At 37.4% G+C, this 23133-nt stretch overlaps 3 protein-coding genes across 5 annotated transcripts; 2 read left to right on the top strand and 1 right to left on the bottom strand.

The window, feature by feature from the left end:
- Positions 1-1210: 1210 nt before the first annotated feature.
- On the top strand, positions 1211-6268 carry LOC141587190 (uncharacterized). The gene is made up of 3 exons (XM_074408636.1): positions 1211-1480; positions 3398-3954; positions 5819-6268. Exons 1-3 carry the CDS (start codon positions 1300-1302, stop codon positions 6080-6082), a joined length of 1002 nt encoding a protein of 333 aa, XP_074264737.1. The 5' UTR covers positions 1211-1299; the 3' UTR covers positions 6083-6268.
- Positions 6269-10474: 4206 nt separating this feature from the next.
- LOC141587189 (casein kinase II subunit beta-2-like) lies at positions 10475-16302 on the top strand. Of its 2 annotated transcripts, XM_074408634.1 has the most exons (6): positions 10475-10807; positions 12153-12350; positions 14436-14651; positions 15204-15313; positions 15396-15561; positions 15858-16302. In XM_074408634.1, exons 1-6 carry the CDS (start codon positions 10609-10611, stop codon positions 15986-15988), a joined length of 1020 nt encoding a protein of 339 aa, XP_074264735.1. In that variant the 5' UTR covers positions 10475-10608; the 3' UTR covers positions 15989-16302. The 2 variants fall into 2 exon arrangements, with proteins under 2 accessions (XP_074264735.1, XP_074264736.1); XM_074408635.1 differs by lacking the exon at positions 12153-12350 and having other exon boundaries at positions 10503-10807.
- Positions 16303-16738: 436 nt separating this feature from the next.
- LOC141587188 (SNF2 domain-containing protein CLASSY 4-like) lies at positions 16739-21702 on the bottom strand. Of its 2 annotated transcripts, none has more exons than XM_074408632.1 (4): positions 21519-21702; positions 19482-21215; positions 19065-19223; positions 16739-18897 (listed from the first exon to the last, which is right to left on the bottom strand). In XM_074408632.1, exons 2-4 carry the CDS (start codon positions 21183-21185, stop codon positions 17083-17085), a joined length of 3678 nt encoding a protein of 1225 aa, XP_074264733.1. In that variant the 5' UTR covers positions 21186-21215; positions 21519-21702; the 3' UTR covers positions 16739-17082. The 2 variants fall into 2 exon arrangements, with proteins under 2 accessions (XP_074264733.1, XP_074264734.1); XM_074408633.1 differs by having other exon boundaries at positions 19482-21207; positions 21519-21689.
- Positions 21703-23133: the final 1431 nt, after the last annotated feature.

Here is a 23133-nt window from a genome sequence, read left to right as displayed (position 1 = left end):
TTTAGATCAGAATACATGGTACAACCCTCGTACCCTAAATTACTGTAGTGGGTTGATTTAGCATGTGTATATTGAGTTAGTATAAGTAATGGGTTAACATGGCTAGATCGTATACCTATAACAAAAATATCTGAAGCAAGACATTAAAAATGCAGATAGTGGAGTCAAAGTCGAACCACAAGGAAAAGTGACAAACTGCTAGTTGCCTATGAATAAATTAAAGGTTATTGAATCACAAATTGATTGGGTTGATTGTAATTAAGACGAATCAATAATATAAAACAAGTCTAGGGATTGCGGTCACCATGAATACCAATTAGGGGATTATGGTCAATTAACTAAACATAGACTGACTATCTATGAGCATATGTCTGATGGGTACTATATATCCTTTAGATTAGTGCTTAACATGCGGTTGTTATAATAAGTCTGTCTACTTATTATTGTAAGTCTCTCTTAAGGGCTTGCTTGGAATGGGAGTAATAGAGCTAAAATGAACTAAAAAATGGAGGGAAGGAATGGGGTTTGGAGATACAAATGGATAGAAATGAGGAAATATAGTGTAATAGTCCCTCCATTAAGGGAGTAATTGTTCCCTACCTCCCCCTCCAAGTAATAATTACCTCCATATAGAGATAATAATTCCTCCATCACCTCCTCTTTCCACCCTCTACAACCACCACAAAGCACCAATCTCCTCCTATTTCTTCTCATTTTAGCTCACATTACTCCCGTAATAATTACACCTATTCTAAGCAAGCCCTAAGGGTTAATTCGGTAGGCAATAACACTAATTCTCGATAATAATCAATTAATCGTGGCTAGTAACTAACTAATCATATTTATAACAAATAATCAAGCTATAATATTTCTAGCAATTAACAGATTATCACCCTTAATTCATATTCATCCATTCCCTTCACCTCAAATGGGAAATTAGCTACTCATAACAATAATAATAACAATGAACATAATAAAGAGATACTCCATAATTAATACTCCGTAACAAAGAAGGATTCATTTTCATGCTAGTCGGGTGTTGATTCCCCTTTTCTTTTTTTGGTAATTTTTGTGTGGTTCTAATTTAATTTCATGTGAGATATGATATTTTATGTAATCCAAATTTATTTTTTAATTTTGCCCAAAGAAAAGGAACCAACCCTCAAATTAGGATGGACCAAATATTTTTCTAAAAAATTCTTATTAGACCGACCTTCAAATCATGGATAGAGTGATGAAAAAAGAGAAGACAAATAAATAAACACACAAACGAACAACATAAGAAACAGAAAAGAAGACATGGACATGGAAGAAGAAAAAAGAAGAGTGAGCAACGAAGCTATGGAGCAAATAAGTGAAAGATTATCAACTTTTGATAACCTTTACTTCCCACGCGCTCTTTTACAAAACGCTTCTTCTCCCCAACTTCGCAAGTCTCTTCTTCTTGATCTTCTCTCTCGCGACGTCGCCGTTTTTCTAGGTTTCCTTCTTCTTCTTTTTATTTGTTCTTATGCTATTTAATTACGTTTTTTTCATGTGGGTATTTTTGAATTTGACATATTTAAGTGTTGTTTCTAGTATATGTTGATGAAATTTAGGGAAGTTTTGTATTAGTGATGCAAAAATTTGAATGGTTGATCAATAAATCCCTCCGTTCCAATCATTTGTTTACTTTTGATTGATATACCCCTCATAATTGAAACAAAAAGGTAAACAAATGACTGGTACGGAAATAATACTTGCAATCTATTGGATGATTAGGGTATGTGTAGGGAATTTTTTGATGGGTTCATGGTAATTTATATTCAAAGGTTGCTAGTGGAATTTATGAATGCTTCTAGTTTATGTTGGTTGAATTTATGGAGGTTCTGTAGTAGTGATGGAATATTTTGAGTGAATGATCATGAAAGGTACAATCTTTAGGATGGGAATTGGTAAATACGGTATGTTTACGAAATTACAACGGATTATTTTCCTGCAATGACCGCCAATTGCGCTATGTCTTGTGATTTTGTTAATTTAGTGATTGATTCTTGTGGAATATAGTTAGGGATGGGTATGTGATCGGAATTGACCATAGAATATGCTCGCTCTATTTCAGTCGATAAGAACCATCTACGTTTTCTTTTCTTTTACATGAGGGTGATTTTGTGGATAATTGGGCTTATTGATCTGATTGTGAGCACGGAGAAGATTTGGTTTCGTCTTTTGTTATGCACTTGGGTTTAATTCTTTTTAGGCATAGACTTAAAATTGCCTTTTTGTTTGCCATGTGGGTATATTTGAATTTAACAATTTTGTGTTTTTTTTTTATTTGGTGGGTTCATCATAATATTTGTTCATGTTATATTCGAATTTTTCTTTGTAAGGTTTTTTTTCCCTTATACTTCTAGTTTATGTTGGTGGAATAATGGAGGCTTTGTAGTAGTGATGCGAAATTTTGGATGATTGATCCATGAAACCTGCAATCTTGAGAATTGTTATTGCATAATTAGGTTATGTGTAAGAAATTTATTGATGGGTTCATGGTAATGTATATTCAAATGTTATAATCTGAATGCTTCTTGTAAGAGTTTGGTTCTATCTATGCTTCTAGTATGTGTTGGTGGAATTTATCAAGGTTTCTTAGTAGCGATGCAAAATTTTGAGTGAGTGATAGACGAAAGATACAATCTTTAAGATAGGAGTTGGGTAATTACGAGAAAGTATATAGGGAATATTTCCCTGCAACAGATTGCACTATGTATGTCTTGGTGATTTTGTTAAGTTAGTGATTGATTCAGGTTGAATATAGTTAGGGATGGGTGCTTTAAGTTAGTGATTGACTCTTGTTAATATAGTTAAGGATGGGTGCATGATCGGAATTGGCCACGGAATATACCTACTCGTTCTGTTTCAGTCGAGAGAAGTCCCATATATTTTATTTTATTTTATTTTATTTTATTGCGTCAGGGTGATTTTGTGAATGATGGGGCTTTTTGACGGGAATAGATGGAATATGTTGAGGGGAAGTTGCTGGTTGAGAACATGGAGAAGGTTTGGTTTTGGAACTTGGTTGTGAACATGGGTTTATTCTTTTAGGCATGGACCTTTAAAAAGGAGTAAAAAAGAGAGATTAATCCCTTTGCTGGATTGATAATATTTTCCTTTCTCTTCTCTATCCGTGGATATTTATTTCCTTGAATTAAGAGTTTAAGACTAAATTGTCTCTTGCCCTTAATTAGTTGATTTGAAATCGCTTAGCAATGTTTTATGATGTAGTTTCTCTTTCAATTGTCAGTTGATGCTTTTACTTGCTTCGTTTGGTTCATAGAATGCAAACAATAATATCTGCTTAGATCGTGATTTGCATTTTGCGTTTGAGTTGTTTTCATCTGTTGAACTTTATTCAATGCAGAACGATATGGTCCGCAATTGACATCTCAAGAACTTCAGGAGTTTGATGTGCTGAAGGATGATTACGAAATTAATTGGCACATAAAGCATCTAAGACGCTTACTTAGTCCTACCTCCGAACAACGGCGGCTTCAGTCTCTTACTGTAAAGAACAGGAGAAGAGCGTACATGGATAAGCTAGTAAGTGAAGGACATTACTTTTCTGAGGATTCTATGAGGGAGAGGGAGCCATACTTGCATCATGAATATTTGGGTAAGTTTCAAGATCCTTACGGAAGAAGCATGGCTAGACCAGGGGAGCGATGGTCCGACACATTAATGCGGCGGGCGGAGGAGGCGATTTTGCTTAGAAAGATCAGAAGTGAGCAGCAGAGATTAGGTGTCCCTGAGAGTGAATGGGTTGGTAACGAGGGACGTAAAGATGATGAAGAAGAGATGGAAGAAGAGGAGGAAGATGAAGAGGAAGAGGAAGAGGAAGAAGAAGAGGATGAGGACTCTGATGAAGAGGACAATGATACCGATGGTGTTGATGCTAGTAGGATATCAAGTTCTTCTCAGGTGAGTGAATGAATCATAATATTTCCTAACTGTTTGATGCTGTTATATTGAAACAAAATGTTTACATTTTAACGATTGTCAAAGCTTTATTTGTATATTGGCTATTTATTGTGTTTTCTTTTTCGGTTTTTTACTTTACCTGGTGTTCACCATTTCAAATGATGATTCATATTACCCAACTCCATATCAACTATCAAGTTGCTATATGCTGCATATTTATTACTGTATTTTTCTTGATAGTGTTTTAAGCCATCCCATTGACTTTTCAGTCTTGCCTTTATTATTATTGTTTTCATCGTTTAAAACATAGTCCCTCCGTCCTGGTCATTTGTTTACCTATTCCATATATGGGTGTCTTAGTCAAAAAGTTTACCTTTCTATATTGGGAATATTGCCCACTTGTCACTCAACAACACCCCCAAATGGTCCCCTCCCCTCTTCTTGGTCTTCGTGCCAAAACCAAAGGTAAACAAATGACCGGGACGAAGGTAGTACATATTATGTGATTGTATTGTGCATGCCTATGTAGATTTGATTCTGATTGTGCTTAATCCCAGGGTACCGATTGTGCTTACTTGCTCAGCTGCTCTGTAAGATATAGAGGAAAGATTTTATTTTTTTTAAGGGGAAATAGTGGACACTAGTATCTTCTGCAGGCTGAAGAGTACGATAACCATGTGCTCCATTTTAGATGCTGCCATATACAAGTTTCATTAGGAAGCTCGGGATATATGACCTTAACAATTGTTGTAGTGGTCATGCAGGCCTCATGAGTAACAAAGCCGGCACACAAGTTAATCTCTGTAGGAGTCATCATGGCTTTCTTACTCTTGACGTTATTCTTATGGAACCCGGTACTATGTCTCGGTACCATCTTTGGCAGCCTAGCGCCTTATATACTCTCCTCCCTCCATCTCTCTTATAGTGTCCCCTTTGACTAGAGGCTATATTTATATTGTACTAGATAGAGAAAGAGGCAACTTATTTTGCGATGAACCAAAAGGGAAATGGGAACAATATATATGGGATGGAGAGAGTAACTAATAAACTTATAGAGAGAGATATTGTATGTTAGTGGTGTACTTGGATGAGTTGGATCTTTGTTTGGAGATTCATTTCCCGAAATACCATTCCCTCTCAAAGTTCAACCTCGCTTACCACCGGAAAATGAAGGGAGCAATTCTAATTTTATAAGAAATAGGTGTGGATTTGTGATCAAACTTGCCTATTATTTAAATTAAATGCAAGTGTCAAGTTGCTACATACCCACACGACAGCAGAATGTCTGAGGATCGATTTGGACATGAATAGTTGAGGTAAAATTGAGTGTCTGAGAAGTATAGGTTATCAATTTATCATTGACACTAGATGTTTTGGGAGATTGGCTACCATTCTACCAATTACACAGTTTTAGATGAATTTTGCTTCATGTTATGTAGTCGATTAGACCTCAATTGAAGTCATGCTCATTCAAGTTCAATAAGTATATGATTCATCTATTGGAGGAATAGCTGTTGGAGGGAAGTTTCTGCTGGCTCGAAAAGACATTCCTTACGAGTATCATAAACAGTTTTGAGCTTTGACATGTCATTCACTATCAAGTTGAATGACTTGAATCTGGCTTAATCGTGTATTTGGACCTTTGGAAGGAACTAATGAATTGTCTGGAAACAGAGATGTGCTGCCCTCTAAATTGCAGATTGTTGGCTGTATTAGTGCTATTTCGTCAGGAATTTAACATCCTAGTGTTTGTGTGTTACCCTTCTGTTTGTGTTCATATGTTATTTCGTCAGGAATTTTACTAATGAATGCTATTAAGTTACTAACCGATGTACGACTATCTTTGTTCCTGACATTGTCACAGGTAGAAGCAGTAAACGGCCAAAATGAAGCAAACGATGGCGTTCCTTCAACCAGTTTAGGGAATGTAGAGAGACCAACATTATCTCCAACAGAGATGCAGGAGCAGCTGGATCAATTCACGTACATAATGCAGCAAAAGTTTTTATCAGGTCAAGATCGGGAGCATTTCAATTACTCGAATATAGACGAAGATCAGACCTTGGATGATCACTGGCTAAAAGAAGCCAACCACGATGCCGAGGAAAAGTACTTTGCTGAAGATTGATATACAATTGGTCTCCTGTTTGTAATACTATCTCTGAAAACCGACAGTTTCTGCTTATGTAAGAAAACGCTGTCAAGCCTGTAACTTATTGGCACGGTTTTATAGGGACTTGAGCTTGTGTTTTTCCTGCAAAGTTAATTGTAATCAGCGATGTTTTAAAGTGGTCGGTTCCCCCGTTCTGATTTTGAGCCTGGTGCATTGGTTCTATTGGTGATACCAATTGGTCTGAGTTAGGGTTTAACGGTTTGGGGTTTGTTTAGACAACTCTAAAACAAAATTGTTTTCGTTGGATCAAAGTCCAGTAGCGGGTTAGGTTAATGATGTGCATTATATCAGATTTTAGTACTCGAGTATCCAACGTCATTTTTCAAACCAAATCAAACATCAAAATGTGCAGTTATCTTATGCAGCACTGTTTCATACCCCACTCTCTTCAATCTCTTGTAATGTTTTCTACATAGGGCAAGTGGGCCTTTCGTAAGGCTGTATCATTACAGATTTGGGTCCTTTCGAATCGAGTTAATTGGTTAAATGTTAAGTCAATTGGTTAGTTTCAAGTTATTCCTATTAAGATTAATAAGATTTTTTTTTTTGGGTGAAACGTAAGTACTTTTCATAAGTTCAAAATGTGTTACAAGGATAATTTAAACAGAAAAACACGATCAACAAAAGCATAAGACTAAACAATTGAGTTGATCCAATCCCTATCTCTCAGAGAGAGTCTCCACTTTCAGTAGCCTAATTCTGCATCTGATAGTAGCCTGAACCTTCATGCTCAGAATTTCAGGCCTGCAAACCATCCCTTCCAATCTTGCTGCATTCCTTTGATGCCACATCTCATAATAGACAGCCATGAAAGCTGCCAAACAGCAACTTTTCTGTAGAGCAGTCTAATTTCTTCTCCCTACCCAGACAATGTCATTACCTTCGGGATATGAGATATGCAACCAGTAGCAGATATCAGTCAGCACCAATTTTGTGTATTTGCACTGCTGAAACAGGTAAACAACAGTCTCAGGTTCTGCACAGCAAATGCAACACCAAGGATCAGTAGTTACACCATGCCTAAACAACTTATCTTTGACATTGAGGGCTTGCCTAAGGATAAGCCAATTCATGAAGCTGTGCTTGGCTAGAGACCACCTATTCCAAACCAGCTTAACCCAACCCACCTTCTACTCTTTGTGTCGAAGCCATTAATACCCAGATTTGACACTATAGCCCTTCTGATCAGCAAGCCAAATGTCATTAGCATAACCCTCCTGAAGAGTATCCCTCACCTTACAGATGGTCTTCCAATTTCCACTCATATGAGACTTTGGAATATGGTCAGACCAACTGCCACCTTTCATACAAATTTGATGTAGCCATTTGACCCAAAGACTATCAGACTTGCTGTAAATCCACCATACCAGTTTACCAACAGTGGCCATATGTCAGGTGAAGCTGTGTTTGATGCCTAGGCCACCCTCACTCTTTGGGGTACAAACCTGCTCCCAGCTCACAAGAGGAGTTCTAATATAGTTGTTAGTACCATTCCATAGATAATTTCGACAAATAATGTCAATTTTGCTTAACACACCTTTAGGGATTAGAAAAATATTGGCCCAGTAAGAAAAAAGGGAGGTGAACACAGACTGGATCATGATCAATCTGCCAGTATATGAAATTTTCCTAGCTCCAAAAGATCTAATCCTGTAAATGATCTTCTGATGTGACTCTTAATTGCGCACATTTAGTCCCCTAATTGAACCTATTTTGCATACTAATATAGCATTTCATGGCCATTTTATCCGTCAATTCCTTCCTATTTTGCTTTCCTAGTGCATTTTATATGTCTTATAGGAAAGGAGATAATGAGGCGGAATTCCCGTCTCCCGTGCATATTTAGAAGCTTGATGACAATCTTAGATGGACTAGTATGAAGAGGAGGCAAGAACAATGAGGAATGAAGTAGGAATAAAGAGTATGCGTAGATTATAGGCTTCTAAAGCAAGACGGTGGAAAACTGCATCAAGATCCGTGCGTCTTAAGCACAAGACGGGCGGATTGCCCTGTCCAGATCCGAGCGGCCCGAGCATGAGACGAACGGATCCAGGACCTTTGATCCAAGCGTCTCCCTAGCAAGACGAGTGGATCCCTTGGCAGAACCAACCGTGCTTCAAGCTGATCCGAGCGGATCGTGTTAGAAGTAGTTGTCCAAAATGTGCATCTCCCTCGGGACTTGCAATTCTCTATTTAAAACTTAGCATTGTTATTTACTAATCCACCCTTACTTAACCTAATGATGTACTACTATATATACTCCATTTGTAATAATCAAGAGAGAGGTTCCCGAGAATAAAAAATCCTCTTAGAATAGATTAGGAGTAGATTAGAATAGATAAATCTCAACCATTCGATATTAATCTTCCCTTAATTATTGATCAAGTTTATTATTATTGGGTAGTTGAAGATTATTGGGTTATTATTGGAGAATTGACAACTCTTCATCAATGAAGTTCTCTTCTATTATTCTTTCCTTTCCATTTATTCATCTTAAGTTTGGTATAATTTCTTTACTCCTTACTCTTTTTTGTTTATTTCCTCATTTTCTTATCATGTTTATACTTGTTGTGATGATTGACACCATTAATGACATGTTTTCCATGATAATGAGCGAGTAGTTCTTTAGCTAGGATTAATGGAGAATTACGGGAAACCAACATGAGAATTGATCTATGCTTAATCTAATATGTCTTCATAATTAATTTGCTTGGTTGTTGTGATTTCAACTTATGCACATGTTATGTTTGATGAAATGCTAGCCTATGAATCCTTGCATTTTCTACCCATCACCTATCTTTTCAATGGGGCTTGTAAGCTTATATACCAACTCGAGCCTCATTAGACCATGCATATAGTTGAATAGGAAGGACTAAGTCGACTTGTAAGTGTTGTACAATCTAATCGATTCGGCTCCGGGACCCAACCCTTCTTAGGGATTGTAAGCTTATACACCAACTCGATCCCATCATAACAATAAGCGCTTGCATCTAATTGAGAACATGTTTGTATGATCAACTCCCATGACATCCTAGTATCCTTTATTATTTGTCTACACCTTTACTTACTTGTTTTACTTTGTTGCTTGCATTAGTTTAGAAACACGACTACAAACCCAAATCAAAATTGTGACACTAGCATAAATTGAGATAGATAGACTTAGAACCCAAAGCACACCGTCCCGTGAATCGACCTCGACTTAACCACTAACTAGTTGTTTGTTGAGAAATATAAATGTGTTTGATTGAGAGCCCCAACGACACTCTCATCATCTTCTCAATCAAAATTTGACAATCAGCTTTCCCCAACTTACCAGCAGCAATAGGTACTCCAAGATATTTAAAGGGAAGTTGTCCCTCACTGCAGCCTAACATGTGAATGATATGATCCTTAACTGCTCTCTGAACTCCATTAAAGTAAATGTTTGATTTTTGAGAATTCATTTGAAGACCATAAGAAGCAGAGAAAGTAGCAAAAGATCTAAGCAAGACCAAAACAGATTGCTTATCACCTCTAGAGATCAAATCAACAAGTCATCACCAAACATCATATGATGCAAGCACAATCTCCCACATAAAGAATGAAATTTAAAGTCCAGAGTTTCAGTTGTGAATTGTAAGATTCTTGTAAGATACTCCATTGCAATAGTTAACAAGAGTGGGGGAAGAGGGTCACCCTGCCTCACTCTTTTTTTTTCCTTGGAACAAGATTAAGATTTTTGTTTCAAGTAAAACTAACTAAAAGATGTTTTTTTTTGGGTTGGAAAATACTTCTATAAGGTAATTTTAGACAGATATTGTAAAACGTAAATTTTAGTAACCACTTTTACCAACTAAATAAGGGGTGTGTTTGGATCCATTTGACCATGTTACAATTATATTATGGTGTGTTTGGGAACAAAGATTATATTTCTAAATTCAAATTTTGACCTATTTATATGTTTGACAAACCTATTAGATTTGAATTTGCTACCAAATCCAAATAATACTAAAATAAGCTCATTTGAAATCGACTCTCTAACCCCTCTCATTTCCAAATTTTTATTTCACTTTACTAAATTGAAAATGAGACATTTTAAATTAAATTCTTGTTGCCCAACACTCTCTTAATCTAAAATTGTCTTATATAAGACTAACTCAAAGTGTCTCCCTTAAGACGGTTTTAATTATACGACGAGAAAATGTCAATATTTTATAATTAAAAAAATAATTATAGTAAAATATTATAACTAAAAATGTCGCTTTTAACATTTAATCAAGAATATTAACATTTTCTCGTAAAATATTTATATTTTATCTATTTTAATTTCAAACAAACAAATATACCTAAATTTGAATGTTCCTAGTCCTATTCCTATAAATTAGGCATTGTAACTTCCAATAGCCCAGAAAAAATCAGCTAAAAATCCCAGCAAGTGCTACTCGTATTCATGAAAAAAGCATGCCGAAATGAAGAAGTTGTAAAGTGAGGATATAATAGAAATGTACAAGGAAAGAGTAGTATTGAAGGTGTCGGATATGGTGGATGATCCCAAACCAATTACCCAAACAATTGAAATACTCCCTGATGAACTCTTGTCGCTTGTCTCCACCACTAGCGGCAGCGGCAGCGGAAGCGGAGGCGAAAAACCGCATTCTAATCACCGCTCACTCCCTCCTTCCAATATTCACCGCGCCGCTGGTCAGTTAACTTCACCTAATTGTGTTTCTGCCGACTTATTGTTTGATTTCAGTTCAATCTTTGTATTATATACACCGTAGCTTAATTGTTTTGTTAGTTTCATATTTTCATTTGTTGTGGAATTAAATAGTTGCATGCACTGGCGCGGCACAACTATGATGATATCAGGAGGCTCGCCCACGGCTTTGGTTCTTTTTTCTAGTTTAGCCCCCATCAAAATATTCGCCTCTTAACTGTAAATCCTGGTTGCATGCTGTTCCTAGTCATGCTCATGCTTTGACGCTTAGTTCTGGCGGTTTCAGTGTCGTTAAGTGTATAATTATGTCATCAGTTGGAAACTCTTTTTTGTCTTTAATTGTTGGAATGGTGATTTGAGTACTCTGGAGGTTACCAATATATACTTATCACAATGGATTTTAACCAAATGTCATAATATGTCGTAAGACGAATATGAAATACGAGCGAATAAGTCCATGACAATTCCAAGTTTTAAGTCCCAAAATACAACTTTGCACAAGGTTCTTGGTACAATGTATAAGAGCTATGGGGTTGGTTTGTGTTGATAAACAATTAATGACGAAGCATGAAAGTAGAGTGTAACCTCAAGTGTTAAACGATGTGACATCCAATTTTGAGTGAGCGATCTTGGATGTAAAGCTATGTTAGCTAATCCAGTTGAGCAAAAGTTGATTTTATGTCTTGTTTAGGAGATTTGGTGAGAGCCCATAGTTTGAGAGAAGAAAATAGTATGTTCAACATTCTATAAAAGAGAATAAAGACGGGTACAAACTGAGAGAGAGTGGTAGTTGTGTACTGTAAGAGAGTTTGTAGTTTTTACTAGTGGATTAAATCACCAAGAAGGTCTGCAATTTCACTCTTACAGGAAGCTTCCCAACTCGAATCATTTCGCTTTTGGCAGGGGTTTGAGTGAATCTGGTTACCTAAACCAAAGTGTGTTATAACAAGTGCATATTCTAGTATGTGATAGTTTGAATAGTTTGGCATCCTTTTTCAAGTTTCTACCACTTGAATGCGAACCTTTTCAAATATCCTAATGATGCTCCTTTTGGGAGAAATCACTTTATTAAAATTGGAGGACTACATGGCACATGCATCTGGAGTGCCCTTAGTATTTTGACTTGTACACCGTGGTCTCGTTCCTTGCACCTCATATATGTCTAGCGGATCCGCCCTCTTGTTTTTTTAATAAATGTTGATTTGAATCTTCACTTTTAGGAGCATACCTTGTCTGACATGACATGATTGCATGATACTTAGGGGGTTAGGGGTATGAGTATGAAATTTGTAATCAAATCTTACCAATCCCACACTCCCTCTATCTCAGGAATAATTAAAGGGAAAATCTACAAGGAAAATGTGTCGGATACGGTGGATGATCCCAAACCAATTAACCAAACACTTGAAATACTCCCTGATGAACCCTTGTCGCTTGTCTCCACCACTAGCGGCAGCGATAGCGGAGACGGAAAACCTCATTCTAATCAGCGCTCACTTCCTCGTTCCAATATTCGCCGCGCCGGTGGTCAGTATTTTTACTTGCTACACTTTAATTACTTACTTCAATTCACTTAATTGTGCTTCCGCCGACTGATTGTTTGATTTCAGTTCAATCTTTGTGTATATAGACTGTAGTGGTATTGTTTTGTTGTTTCATACTTTCATTTGTTGTGGAATTAAATAGTTGCATCCAGTGGCCCGACTATGGGGATAGTAGGATGGTTGCCTACGACTATGATTGTTTTTCTAGTTTAGCTGATTAGTTCTCTCCCCTCAAAATGTTTGCCCCTAACTATTAATCCTTGTTGCATGCTGTTCCTAGTCATGCTCATGCTCTAATGCTTTGTTCTGGCCGTTTCAATGTCGTTATGTGTATAATTATGTAATCAGTTAGAAACTTTGTTGTCTTTAATTGTTGGAATGGAGATTTGAGTACTCTGGAGGGTGCGTAACACACAAACTCATGAAGGTTGCCTACTTTGTAGAATGGAATGGATTTTAACCAAATGTCATAATACGGAGTATGTCGTAAGACGAATACGAAATACGTGCGAGTAAATCCAACATAAGTACAGCACAAGGGTCCTGGGATAATGTATTAGAGCTATGGGGTTTGTTTGTGCTCACAAACAATTAATGACTAAGCATGAAATTAGAGTGTAACCTCAAATGTTAAAAAATGTGACATCCAATTTTGAGTGAGCAATCTTGGATGTAAAGCTATGCTAGCAAATCCAGTTGAGCAAAAGTTCATGTCATGTCTTGTTTAGGAGATTTGACGAGAGCACATATTTTGAGAGAAGAAAAGAGTGTGTACAACATTATATAAAAGAGAATAGACGGTTACAAAGTGAGAGAGAGAGAGAGAGAGAGAGAGAGAGAGAGAGAGAGAGTGGTAATTGTACTTTAAGAGAGTTAGTATTTTTTATTAGTGGATTAATTCGCCAAAAAGGTCCGCAATTTCATTCTTACAGGAAGTTTGAATAGTTTGGCATCCTCTTTCAAGTTTCTACCCCTTGAATGCAAACCTTTTCAAATATTCTAGTGATGCTTCTTTTGGGAGAAATCACTTTGTTAAAATTGGACTACATGCATTTTGACTGCCCTTAGCATTTCACTTTTACACTGTGGTCTCGTTCCTTGCACCTCATTGACTTCGTGCCTTTTTCCACTAAAAAATATATGTCTAGCGGATCCACCCTGTCTCTTGTTTTCTCATAAATGTTGATTCGGATCTTCACTTTTAGGAGCATGCCTTGTTTGACATGACATGATTGCATGACACTTAGGGGTATGAGTATGGAATTTGTAATCAAATTTTATCAATCCGACACTTCTCCCGCAAATTTGTGAAGGAAGGCTCGCTTGACCAAACTAGGGGGAAACTTTTAGATGAAGCATTAAGCATACAATATGATTTTTGATGATCATAAGCCTTACGTTTTTAATCTCTCATTACTCACTTTAAAAGTTATAAAAAAATTCGCATATGGTTGTAATTTTGCTTTGAAAATGTCCGCGTACCTGTGTCCTCATGACATAGTTTCCTTCTCTCAAAATTTAGGTCATACTGGTATGACCTAAAAGGCATAAGAGGTAAAGAGTAGTATATAGACTAGAAACATGTTATGAGGAAATGTATTTTCTGGCTGCATTAGCTGCAATCTGTTACTTACATCTACGGAATCCTGATATCTATATTTTGTGACCGTTACTGAATCCGTGACCGCTACAGAGACTACATTTTCCTACCATGCAGTGCACACATGTTGCCACACTTGATTATTAGGTCCGTCCATAGCTTTGAAACTTAGAAGGCCTGCATCTGATGGAATGAATTTTGGTTTGGAAGTATTTAGTACTTCATCTAACCCCTCCTTATGACCTCCATACCTGACAATGATGGTGTGACTGTGTAGTACTACATTAGATGTTCATACAACAACAACATCAGAGCCTTAATCCCAAAATGATTTGGGGCTATAAAGTCATATTTTGGTGGGACTATAATACACCTCAAATGCTCATGCAGGAATTGCTTATTTTCCTCCTTGCTTTAAGGAAATCTGGATTCTATTGACTTCTTAACATTTGATCTCTGGATTTGCAGAGGAATCAGAAACAGATAGTGAAGAGTCTGATGTTGGATCCAAAGATGAGGACACTTCGTGGATTTCATGGTTTTGCAACTTGCGGGGAAATGAGTTTTTCTGTGAAGTAGATGAGGATTATATCGTAGATGATTTCAACCTCTATGGTTTAAATAGGCATTTTCCTTTCTACGATAATGCAATGGAATTGATATTGGATGTAAAATTCTCACAGGGTTTGTTGCTTCTCTGTCAACAAAATTTGTCTTGTTAACTTGCTCAATGGTTATGGGTTGGACACATCGTTATTTTAGTACTATTACAGCATGCATGATTAGCATCCTGTGACTGACTAGAGGTACTGCTGTGTCACCTGTGTGCATGAGTTAGTCATTTTAAAACTGGCCATTTTCAAAATAATAGTGTTTTCTTTTCATTGTCCGTAGTCCTGAGTTTGCTATGGGCGTGTTTTTGTTTTGGGTTGCAGTATAGGAGTTTGTACTTTGTACTAGGTGATGAGGTGTGTTCCACCTTGAGTAAGGGGTAATAAGATTTTGTTGGTTGAAAAACTAATAGTTTCTCGAGCAAATTTGTTTTTAACTTCTTCACTGGTCGGGAACATTGTCATGCTGTTGAGTCTTCATATCACAGTTGAGTTTTCTATGTTCTTTTTTTTTTTTTTGCCTTTTAATTCACCATGGCCAACAGCCTTTTAAGGCACTACAGCAGTAGGGTAATGTTGGTGTCCTTGTTGCTTTTGACAAGGAATTTATATTAATGCTGAACAGGTGATGTGTATACCGAAGAACAGAATGAACTGGTTAAATCTACAGCAGTAATGTTGTATGGTTTAATTCATGCTCGATACATACTAACCAGCAGAGGCATGGCCGCAATGGTGAGGATTGCCCTTTTATGAGTTGCCATATGGTATATCAAATATCTTGAGCTGCTAACATGTGTTTTGTTGGCATATACAGCTTGAGAAATATGAAAATGTCGAGTTTGGGAGATGTCCCAGGAGTTATTGCTCTGTTCAACCTTGTCTTCCAGTGGGGCAATCTGACCTTCCTCGATCAAGAACAGTGAAGATTTACTGCCCTAAATGTGAAGATATTTACTTCCCGCGATCCAAATATCAAGGCAGTATCCTTTATATGTTAACTGCTTGTGCCTGACTTTTGTTTCTTAGAGCTTGCCTTTCGGCTCTCATAGAAAGCGAGTACCTATGGGGCCCTGCTCCCTATATATTACTCCCTATTCAAATTCTCATATGAATAATCCATCTGACGTTAATTATGGCGTTTTATCTCCTTGAGCTACTGGGTTAATATTGGTAAGATTTATACTTCAATATGTTGATCTCACGTTATACTAACGTGAGACGGTCTTTCAAGAAATTGATTTTCCGTGTGCTTCATGTCCCCTTTGACGGTTAATAGATGTTGATGGCGCATACTTTGGGACGGCATTTCCTCACCTTTTTTTGATGACATACCCGCTCCTAAAGCCTCAAAAGCCGAGTCAAAGCTACACTCCAAGGGTGTTTGGTTTTAAGCTCCACAATCCATGATTCCAAAGCAAGATGTGCACTACGCTACTGCCGGAGCGACTTGGCGGCTCAATCTGTATAACTTGAAGGCTTAGTGACTTCCCATCTTTCGTGAAGATGCAAAATCAGTTAAGGTGAATGTAATTTTGGCCATGCCATGCATGTCAAGCCAATACCAGCTGTGTACTTTGTTTTTTTACTAAGTAGGTTTCCTGTAAAACAATTTTACCCGAAATTTTGAATCATATTCCTTCCATGAATCATGGTAGTAAATTGATGTCCTTAGGAAGGGATATCTTATGGAAATGATAGATTGATATACTCTCTTCATTCCAGTCATCTCTATACATTTGTGTAATACGTGTGAGTTATATAATTATCTGTATAGTTCATTTGAGTCTTCATTTAAACGAAGAAAAAGGTCTTGAATAAAACTGTCTCGCTAAGGTCAATATGAAACCACAATTTTCGTTCTCCATCTGATATTAACCATCAGTTTCAGGAATTAGCTTTTTTTATTTAGATGATTTTACACTATCATGTAAAACTGGTTTTTAAGGAGACTTAAAATGAACATGTTTCTATATTTCTGTTTTAAGTTTAGTGGCTTGACGCAAAGTGTCCGTCTTTTGGTTTCCCCGGAAAAAGATTGTGGCTGTGGCCGGCGAGATCTACTATGGTGGTAGTGTTGTCAAGAGTTATGCCACAGGGAAGATCAGGTGGCTGTACAGTGGAGGAACAAGTCATTAAAGGTACGGAGTAAAAGGTAAATTTAACGAAAATAACCCGACGTTTACCTATTCTTCCAATAATAACCCAACTATTCTGTTTTAAGTTATATGGGAAACATTCAGAGTACTGACAATTAATAATAAAATGCTTACAATTTGTTTGCATTAACCTTCCTATCTCTTACCAGGAAAAGTTCATGTCTAAATGATACCAATGACTCCTAAAATCCGACTGATAGGCTTCCTAAAACAACAAGCAAATAACACTTAGCTACTTAATTAATTAGGCCACTGAACACCACGTATAGATGCTCAGGGGAATGGAGATTCGCCAACTACGTGAAAAGACGATTTTACTCTTAAGCAGAATGCACCTGTCGAACTCTACAGGTTCAGAGGACCAAAGCTCTCAATGAGATTATCAGCTTTAGGCTGATACACAATCTTCTTGAACATCTTCTTCAACTTGTCATGATCAAGCATGGCTTCTAAAACCGGATCCTTGAAAAAGTGAGACCCTGAACTTGCTTTCTTAACACACCCTCCCTCTGAGGTAGAAAAAACAAGCTCTGACAATCTTTCCTTGTTTGCCTGACGCTGGTACTTTCGTTCTTCCAGTGTCCCAGACGTGATCAGATGGTACACAAACACGTCTTTTTTCTGGCCGAGCCTATAAGCCCGGCTTATAGCTTGCCTTTCAACTGAAGGGTTCCAAACCACATCCAGTAAGACCACCCTTGACGCACCCACAAGGTGGATTCCTTCACAACATGCTTTGGTCGAAGCCAAAAGAACCCTGGCATCAGTTTTCATGTCATTGAAGTACTTGATAGTATTTTGCCTCTCCTTAGTGTCTTGGTGTCCATCCATGTACAGCAATTCCCTCCCCATTTCCCAGTTGAGGAGGGATTTTAGTAATCCCGCGAGGAAGTTCAAGGGGGGTAGGAATTGTCCAAACACCAAAACCCGCTCACCTGGACATAGCTTTATTAGCTCAAATAGGAACCTTGTTTTTACCCCAGCGTCAAGATCGTTCTTGTGCTGCTCTAGTAAAGCATTCAATTCTTTGTCAACAAAGTCCGGTTTCAGCTCACAAAAGATAGAAGGGTGCACAGAAGCAACCGAGACTTGATTATCTAGGGCGAAATTAGTCTGCCCAGCAACAGCGTCGAAACACTGAAGTTGTAGCTTTGAAGGGTGTAGTACAATCAAGGAAGCATATAATCCTTGAAGTGTCTGCTTCAAGATCTCCCCTTTATGAACATGGACAAAGGGTCTTATCTTATTGCTAAGTTCCTCGATGTTTCGCTCATTTTGAACATAACTCCCTGGCTTGATTGGAACCTGAAACTCCTCTCTTACTAATGACAGAGTATTACTAAGCTCTTCAAAGTTGTTCTGAAATGGAGTTCCTGAGAGAATTACCTTCCTTTTTGTTAGCACATCAGAAAGAGCCTTCCAGATGTTGCTTTTGTCGTTTCTCGGGGTGTGCCCTTCATCAAGGACCATTAAACCTGGTCTATGGAGAAGAAATTCCCTGACTTTCTTATCAGTGTTGTTAGTATTATTCCTCTCATTAGCCAGCTTTTCATACAATCCATAGCTAATCCCCAAAATGCCCTTCCCATTCACCCAACTAACCAATTTGGCTAACCTAATTGTCTTCCTGTCCCGGCACGCAGCTGCATTGTTCAGTAACTCAAAGTCCTCCTTTCCTGTCAGATCATCCTCATTTAGGTTGAAGAAGGTAACATCAACCTTCCATCTAACAAATTCCTCTTGCCATGTTCGAAGCATTGTTCGTGGGGCCACTATCACAGGCCTTGACATTGGGTATTGCTTCATGAAGGATTGGATGAACACGATTGCCAGTCGGGTCTTACCTGTTCCTGGTGCATGGCATATGATACACCCACCTACACCGTACTTGCTTGGTCGTTCCAGTTCTTCGATTTTAAATCCTCCGGCCACATTTTTCCAAATGAACTCAAAACCTTCTCTTTGATGAGGGTATAATGTCTTCCATGTCTCAGGGATTAGCTCCCACACCGTCCCCTGAGTGATTTTTGAAATGGCAGAATTTTCTCTGTCATTTTGGTTTTCAGACAATTTCTCCAAAATATCACCAGTTTTGTCATCAGACTGTAACTTGTTGTTGTCTCTTCTACCAGCCCTTCCAAATATTTCGCCATTGCTCGCCTACCAAAAATTGAAATTTCAATCAAATTTCATCAAGCAATTATTAACAAGGGACATTTTCTTGCAGGCTACAAAAAACCTCTACAGTTGACACCACTCGTGTCATGAAAAGATTTTTTTCCGAAACAAGTTAACTTGCAGCAATTCTTGGAAAAAAAAGTACTTACAAAATCAGGGAGGACATGTTTACTCTCAAGCCCCACATATGAGCAGAATCTGCAATAGATTCCGATCTCTTCATCATGAATGAGATGATGGTTTCCTCCGGCACACAGCCTATTTTCTGAAGCCACGCTAGAACCTCGATCGACATCCATCTTATCATTCTATGAAGTACAAAAGATGCAGTTAGAGACTTCAATTCTCATGAATTGATTGCATAATTAACACAAATTGAACGAACATTTGAGTATGACTCATTATACACAGTTTTCGTACAGCTGCTTTTCATGATAAGTAAAAACCTTTGAGGCACTATAGAATGCTAGTCTTTTGAGGATTGTATCTGTCATAAGCGATATGAAAAACTGTAGCATTCTATAGAAGCAGAAATAAGGATGGAAACCAAGAATAGTGAACATTACCTGAACAGAACTCTCAGAACCTACATGGCAAGCTTGAAGAGCAAACTCAAGCTCTTTAAATAAGTTGTCGAACTCCAGCTCCTCTTCCAATTTTTCAGGCTCGGCTTCTTTGGCAGGAAAATGGAACTTCAAAGGGAGATAAGTGTGCTCTCTTGGAGTAGGAGTAGGCAGAGTCTCCTCTACCACTTCTTCCGCTTCCTCCATGATTGTATCAAGGAGTGTGTTTTGCATCTCAAGCGCCTTTTCTTTCCTCTTTCGCTTACTCAATGACCGGGCTTTCTCCCTCACTGATGACCTTTCCTCTGCCTCTGCCTCTTTTCTTTCTTCATCCATTCTGTTTTTTCTCACCGTCTTCTTCTTAGGCTCTTCATCCTCATCACTAATCGACCCATCTTTCCGAACCACATCAACTGCAGGTTTCTTCTTAGCATTAGCATTTCTATTCGATTTATGAGTATGCATATTCCCATCCTCATTATTATCTTCATCATTACTTGAGGAGACAACTTTCCGAAACACTCCGTCACTTCCTTTTTTAATCCTCACCGGATGATTGGGATTCGAATTATTAACACTCATTTTCCCACCAACATCACCATCCTCATTTCTTTTTTTGAGCTTCACAGAATGATTTGAGTTTGAATCATTAGTTTTCGTTTTCCCACCCACATTGTCATCTTCATCGCGACTTGAAGCAGCCACGACTTTCCTAAACACCCCATCACTCCCTTTCTTGATCTTCACAGAAGATCTCGACTCCAAATTAGACTTCTTTTTCACATCACCCTCTTGAGCATCAGTTTCGGGGTTGATGGACAAAATTATATTCTCTAACGTCTCTTCTCTAGTCATCTTTTCCTTTTTCTTCTTCGATTTACTGTTGACATTACCATTAGCAACACCATCAGCACGAACATCGTCGCAAACCCTCTCTTTCCTCCTTATCCTCCTCGCCTTACTCCTCTCTCTAGCCCCCAATTGATCACCTCCCTCAGCTTGACTACGCTTCTTATGCTCCCTAACCCGTACTACTCCATAATCCTCATCATCAGAACTAGTTTCATCGCTCTCATCGGACGAAGTAGTCGAATAGTCTGAAGTTGTGTAATTACCAGCCCCATCCACCTTAAAATCCTTATCTTTGTCATTGTTATCATCCTCTGAAGATGTCAAGCCTACATCACTCGAAGTTTGGCCGACTTCTCCATCCTTACTAACACAAACTTCATCAGTAGACGGAACACATCCATCAATAAAAATATCATCTTCATCATCACTATCATCATCAATATCATCATAAACACCAAACATTAAAGGGTTATACTTGACCCCTAAAATCTGCAAAGAATCATCACTATCCTCATCATTCACATTACTACAACCCGGCCTACCATCGCCGTTATCAACATTATTAGCATTGTTAATCCCAAATTGATAAAACTGATCACCCATCACATTAACATCCACATTAGGCAGCACATCATTCGAACATTTAACATGATCATTGAATGGCATTTTGTCTAACTCTTCCTCACCTACAATTTGAACAGCCTCTCCATCTTCATCATCACTTATAACAAGGTCTATTTCTTTCCTATACTTCATTCTAGCCTCGAGTCGAGCCCGTCTACTTCTTTCTCTAAGCTCCCTCTCTTGTATAGCCCTTTGAAGCCTTGTTCGCTTCCCAATCGGCATTGGTTCCATCTCTTAACCCCAAATTATCAACCTACAGTACTTTTATAACAACATGTAATACTCAAAATTTACCCTAGTTTGTTCAAGGTTTAATCTTAACCTAAAAAACTACAGTGAAATTATGAGACATTTACTCATCACTAATGTATTTCAGAAACATGTAAAAAAAAACAGAGAAAACCGAGATGGGGTAAAACTTAAGCATAGGTTTACGTCTTAAGAGATAAAATTTGCAGCGGAAAATAAAATACGACTTAGTTTGTCGAATCTCGGCACCAACTGAACACAACAAAATAAAGCAGCAAAAATAAAAATAAAAACAAAAATCAAAAGGAAAATTACCTGAAAACAATGTTGTGAAGCTTTTGAGAGCACGGTAAAACAGTAAATGGAAGACAGAGAGATTTGAATATTTGATTATGGATTAAATTGTAGAATAAAAGCAAAAACTAAAAGAGAAATGTAAAGGGGTTGTGTTAAATGGTGTGTACTTCTGAGTTATAGCAGAAGAATGCAAAAAGTGTGTAAAAATTATAAAGTTCATGCAGGAAAAAATGTTATGTTTTAGGTAAAGAATATTGAGCTAGTTTTGTCCTAGAAGATTTTTTTAGCTAATTTTGTGAAACTTGTATAGTACTACGTCTCTTGTCATTTGTCTTTTCTACTACAAATAGTAGGAGTATTTGATTTTGAGTTTTGAGTTTTTGACCATTTTTCAGTCTTTGTGTGGTGGTCAATTAGTAGATTATACAACCAGTTGTATATGGTTGTATGGTGTAGAATTAAAATTTGTGTCTTAAAGTTTTGAGTTTTGTTAAAAAGAATCGAAATTTGTCTTTAAAGTTTTTGAACTCACACACCTCAACATAAAAAAATAAACTCTTACAAAACTCAATAAAATTGCACATAAGCTCGGATTAATGTACCTGGTTGTACAATACTTATTATACAACTGGTTGTATAGTAATATTTGTGTTGGGTCGAAGATAATTATGTTATTACTATGGATAGGGTTTTTTTTTTTTTTTTTTTTGAGGACTAAAATAAAAATATTAATTGGAGAATTACTTTTTCAAAAAAAAATAAAAAAAAAATATGATATTATTAAAATTACATACAAGTTAACTTTTGGACCAATAGCCAGAAGTTATCTAGAGGATTCGACAAAAGTATGAAGATATAGAAATTATTGTTTTAGACGGTTATTTTGGTCTTAAACAATAAGACGGGATTTTGTGACCAGTTTGTGTCAAATGTAAGTACAATGGTACAGACTATGTTATTACAGTTTATGGTAGGTTGTTTTCTAGAAATAGTCACATTTAGCTATCAAGGTGTGTTCGTATACAAGATGTGTTTGTATACGTAGTGCTAGATCAGCTTATGTAAGAAAAAACCAACTTAGACATGTACTTTGTAGTGCTACATCAGGCGTGTTCGTATACAAGGTGTTTGTATACGTAGTATTTCTGTATACAAATTCTTATTTGTGACGGAGGGTATCCGTCACAAACAAGAGACGGGTACCATATTGTCTCACAAAAAACCCATAAGGGGTGAGAGAAAGAGCACATGGGGTGGGTGCCCACCTTGTCCCCTCTACCCATTTCCACTCACAAATTACCTGTCGCAAGATCCGACCCGTCACAAGCAAGATTTATTGATTTCTGTAAGTGTATTATCCGTATCAACTTATTTTACAACGGTAAAAAAAAATCCACACCTAATTAACATCATTCACAAAGTTAACTCAAGCATATCACTGATTCATTGTGAAAGGGGAGTGGGGTAGTCCAAAGGGTTACAATGTTAATCTTCATTTATTATAGGTGAGTTGAATCAGTAAATCTTGTCTATAAATGGAAACTATCTTTTGGCAGGTTCTAATACAAGTTATAGCAGTTGAGCTGTGAGCATACCTTAATAGTTAATATAGCAGTAAGGTTCATACTTTAAA

The sequence above is a fragment of the Silene latifolia genome, chromosome 6 (genome assembly GCF_048544455.1).
Source record: "Silene latifolia isolate original U9 population chromosome 6, ASM4854445v1, whole genome shotgun sequence".
In the NCBI taxonomy this organism is placed as follows: domain Eukaryota; kingdom Viridiplantae; phylum Streptophyta; class Magnoliopsida; order Caryophyllales; family Caryophyllaceae; genus Silene; species Silene latifolia.
Note: the sequence above shows the minus strand (reverse complement) of the source record. Positions and strands in the feature narration are given on the sequence as shown.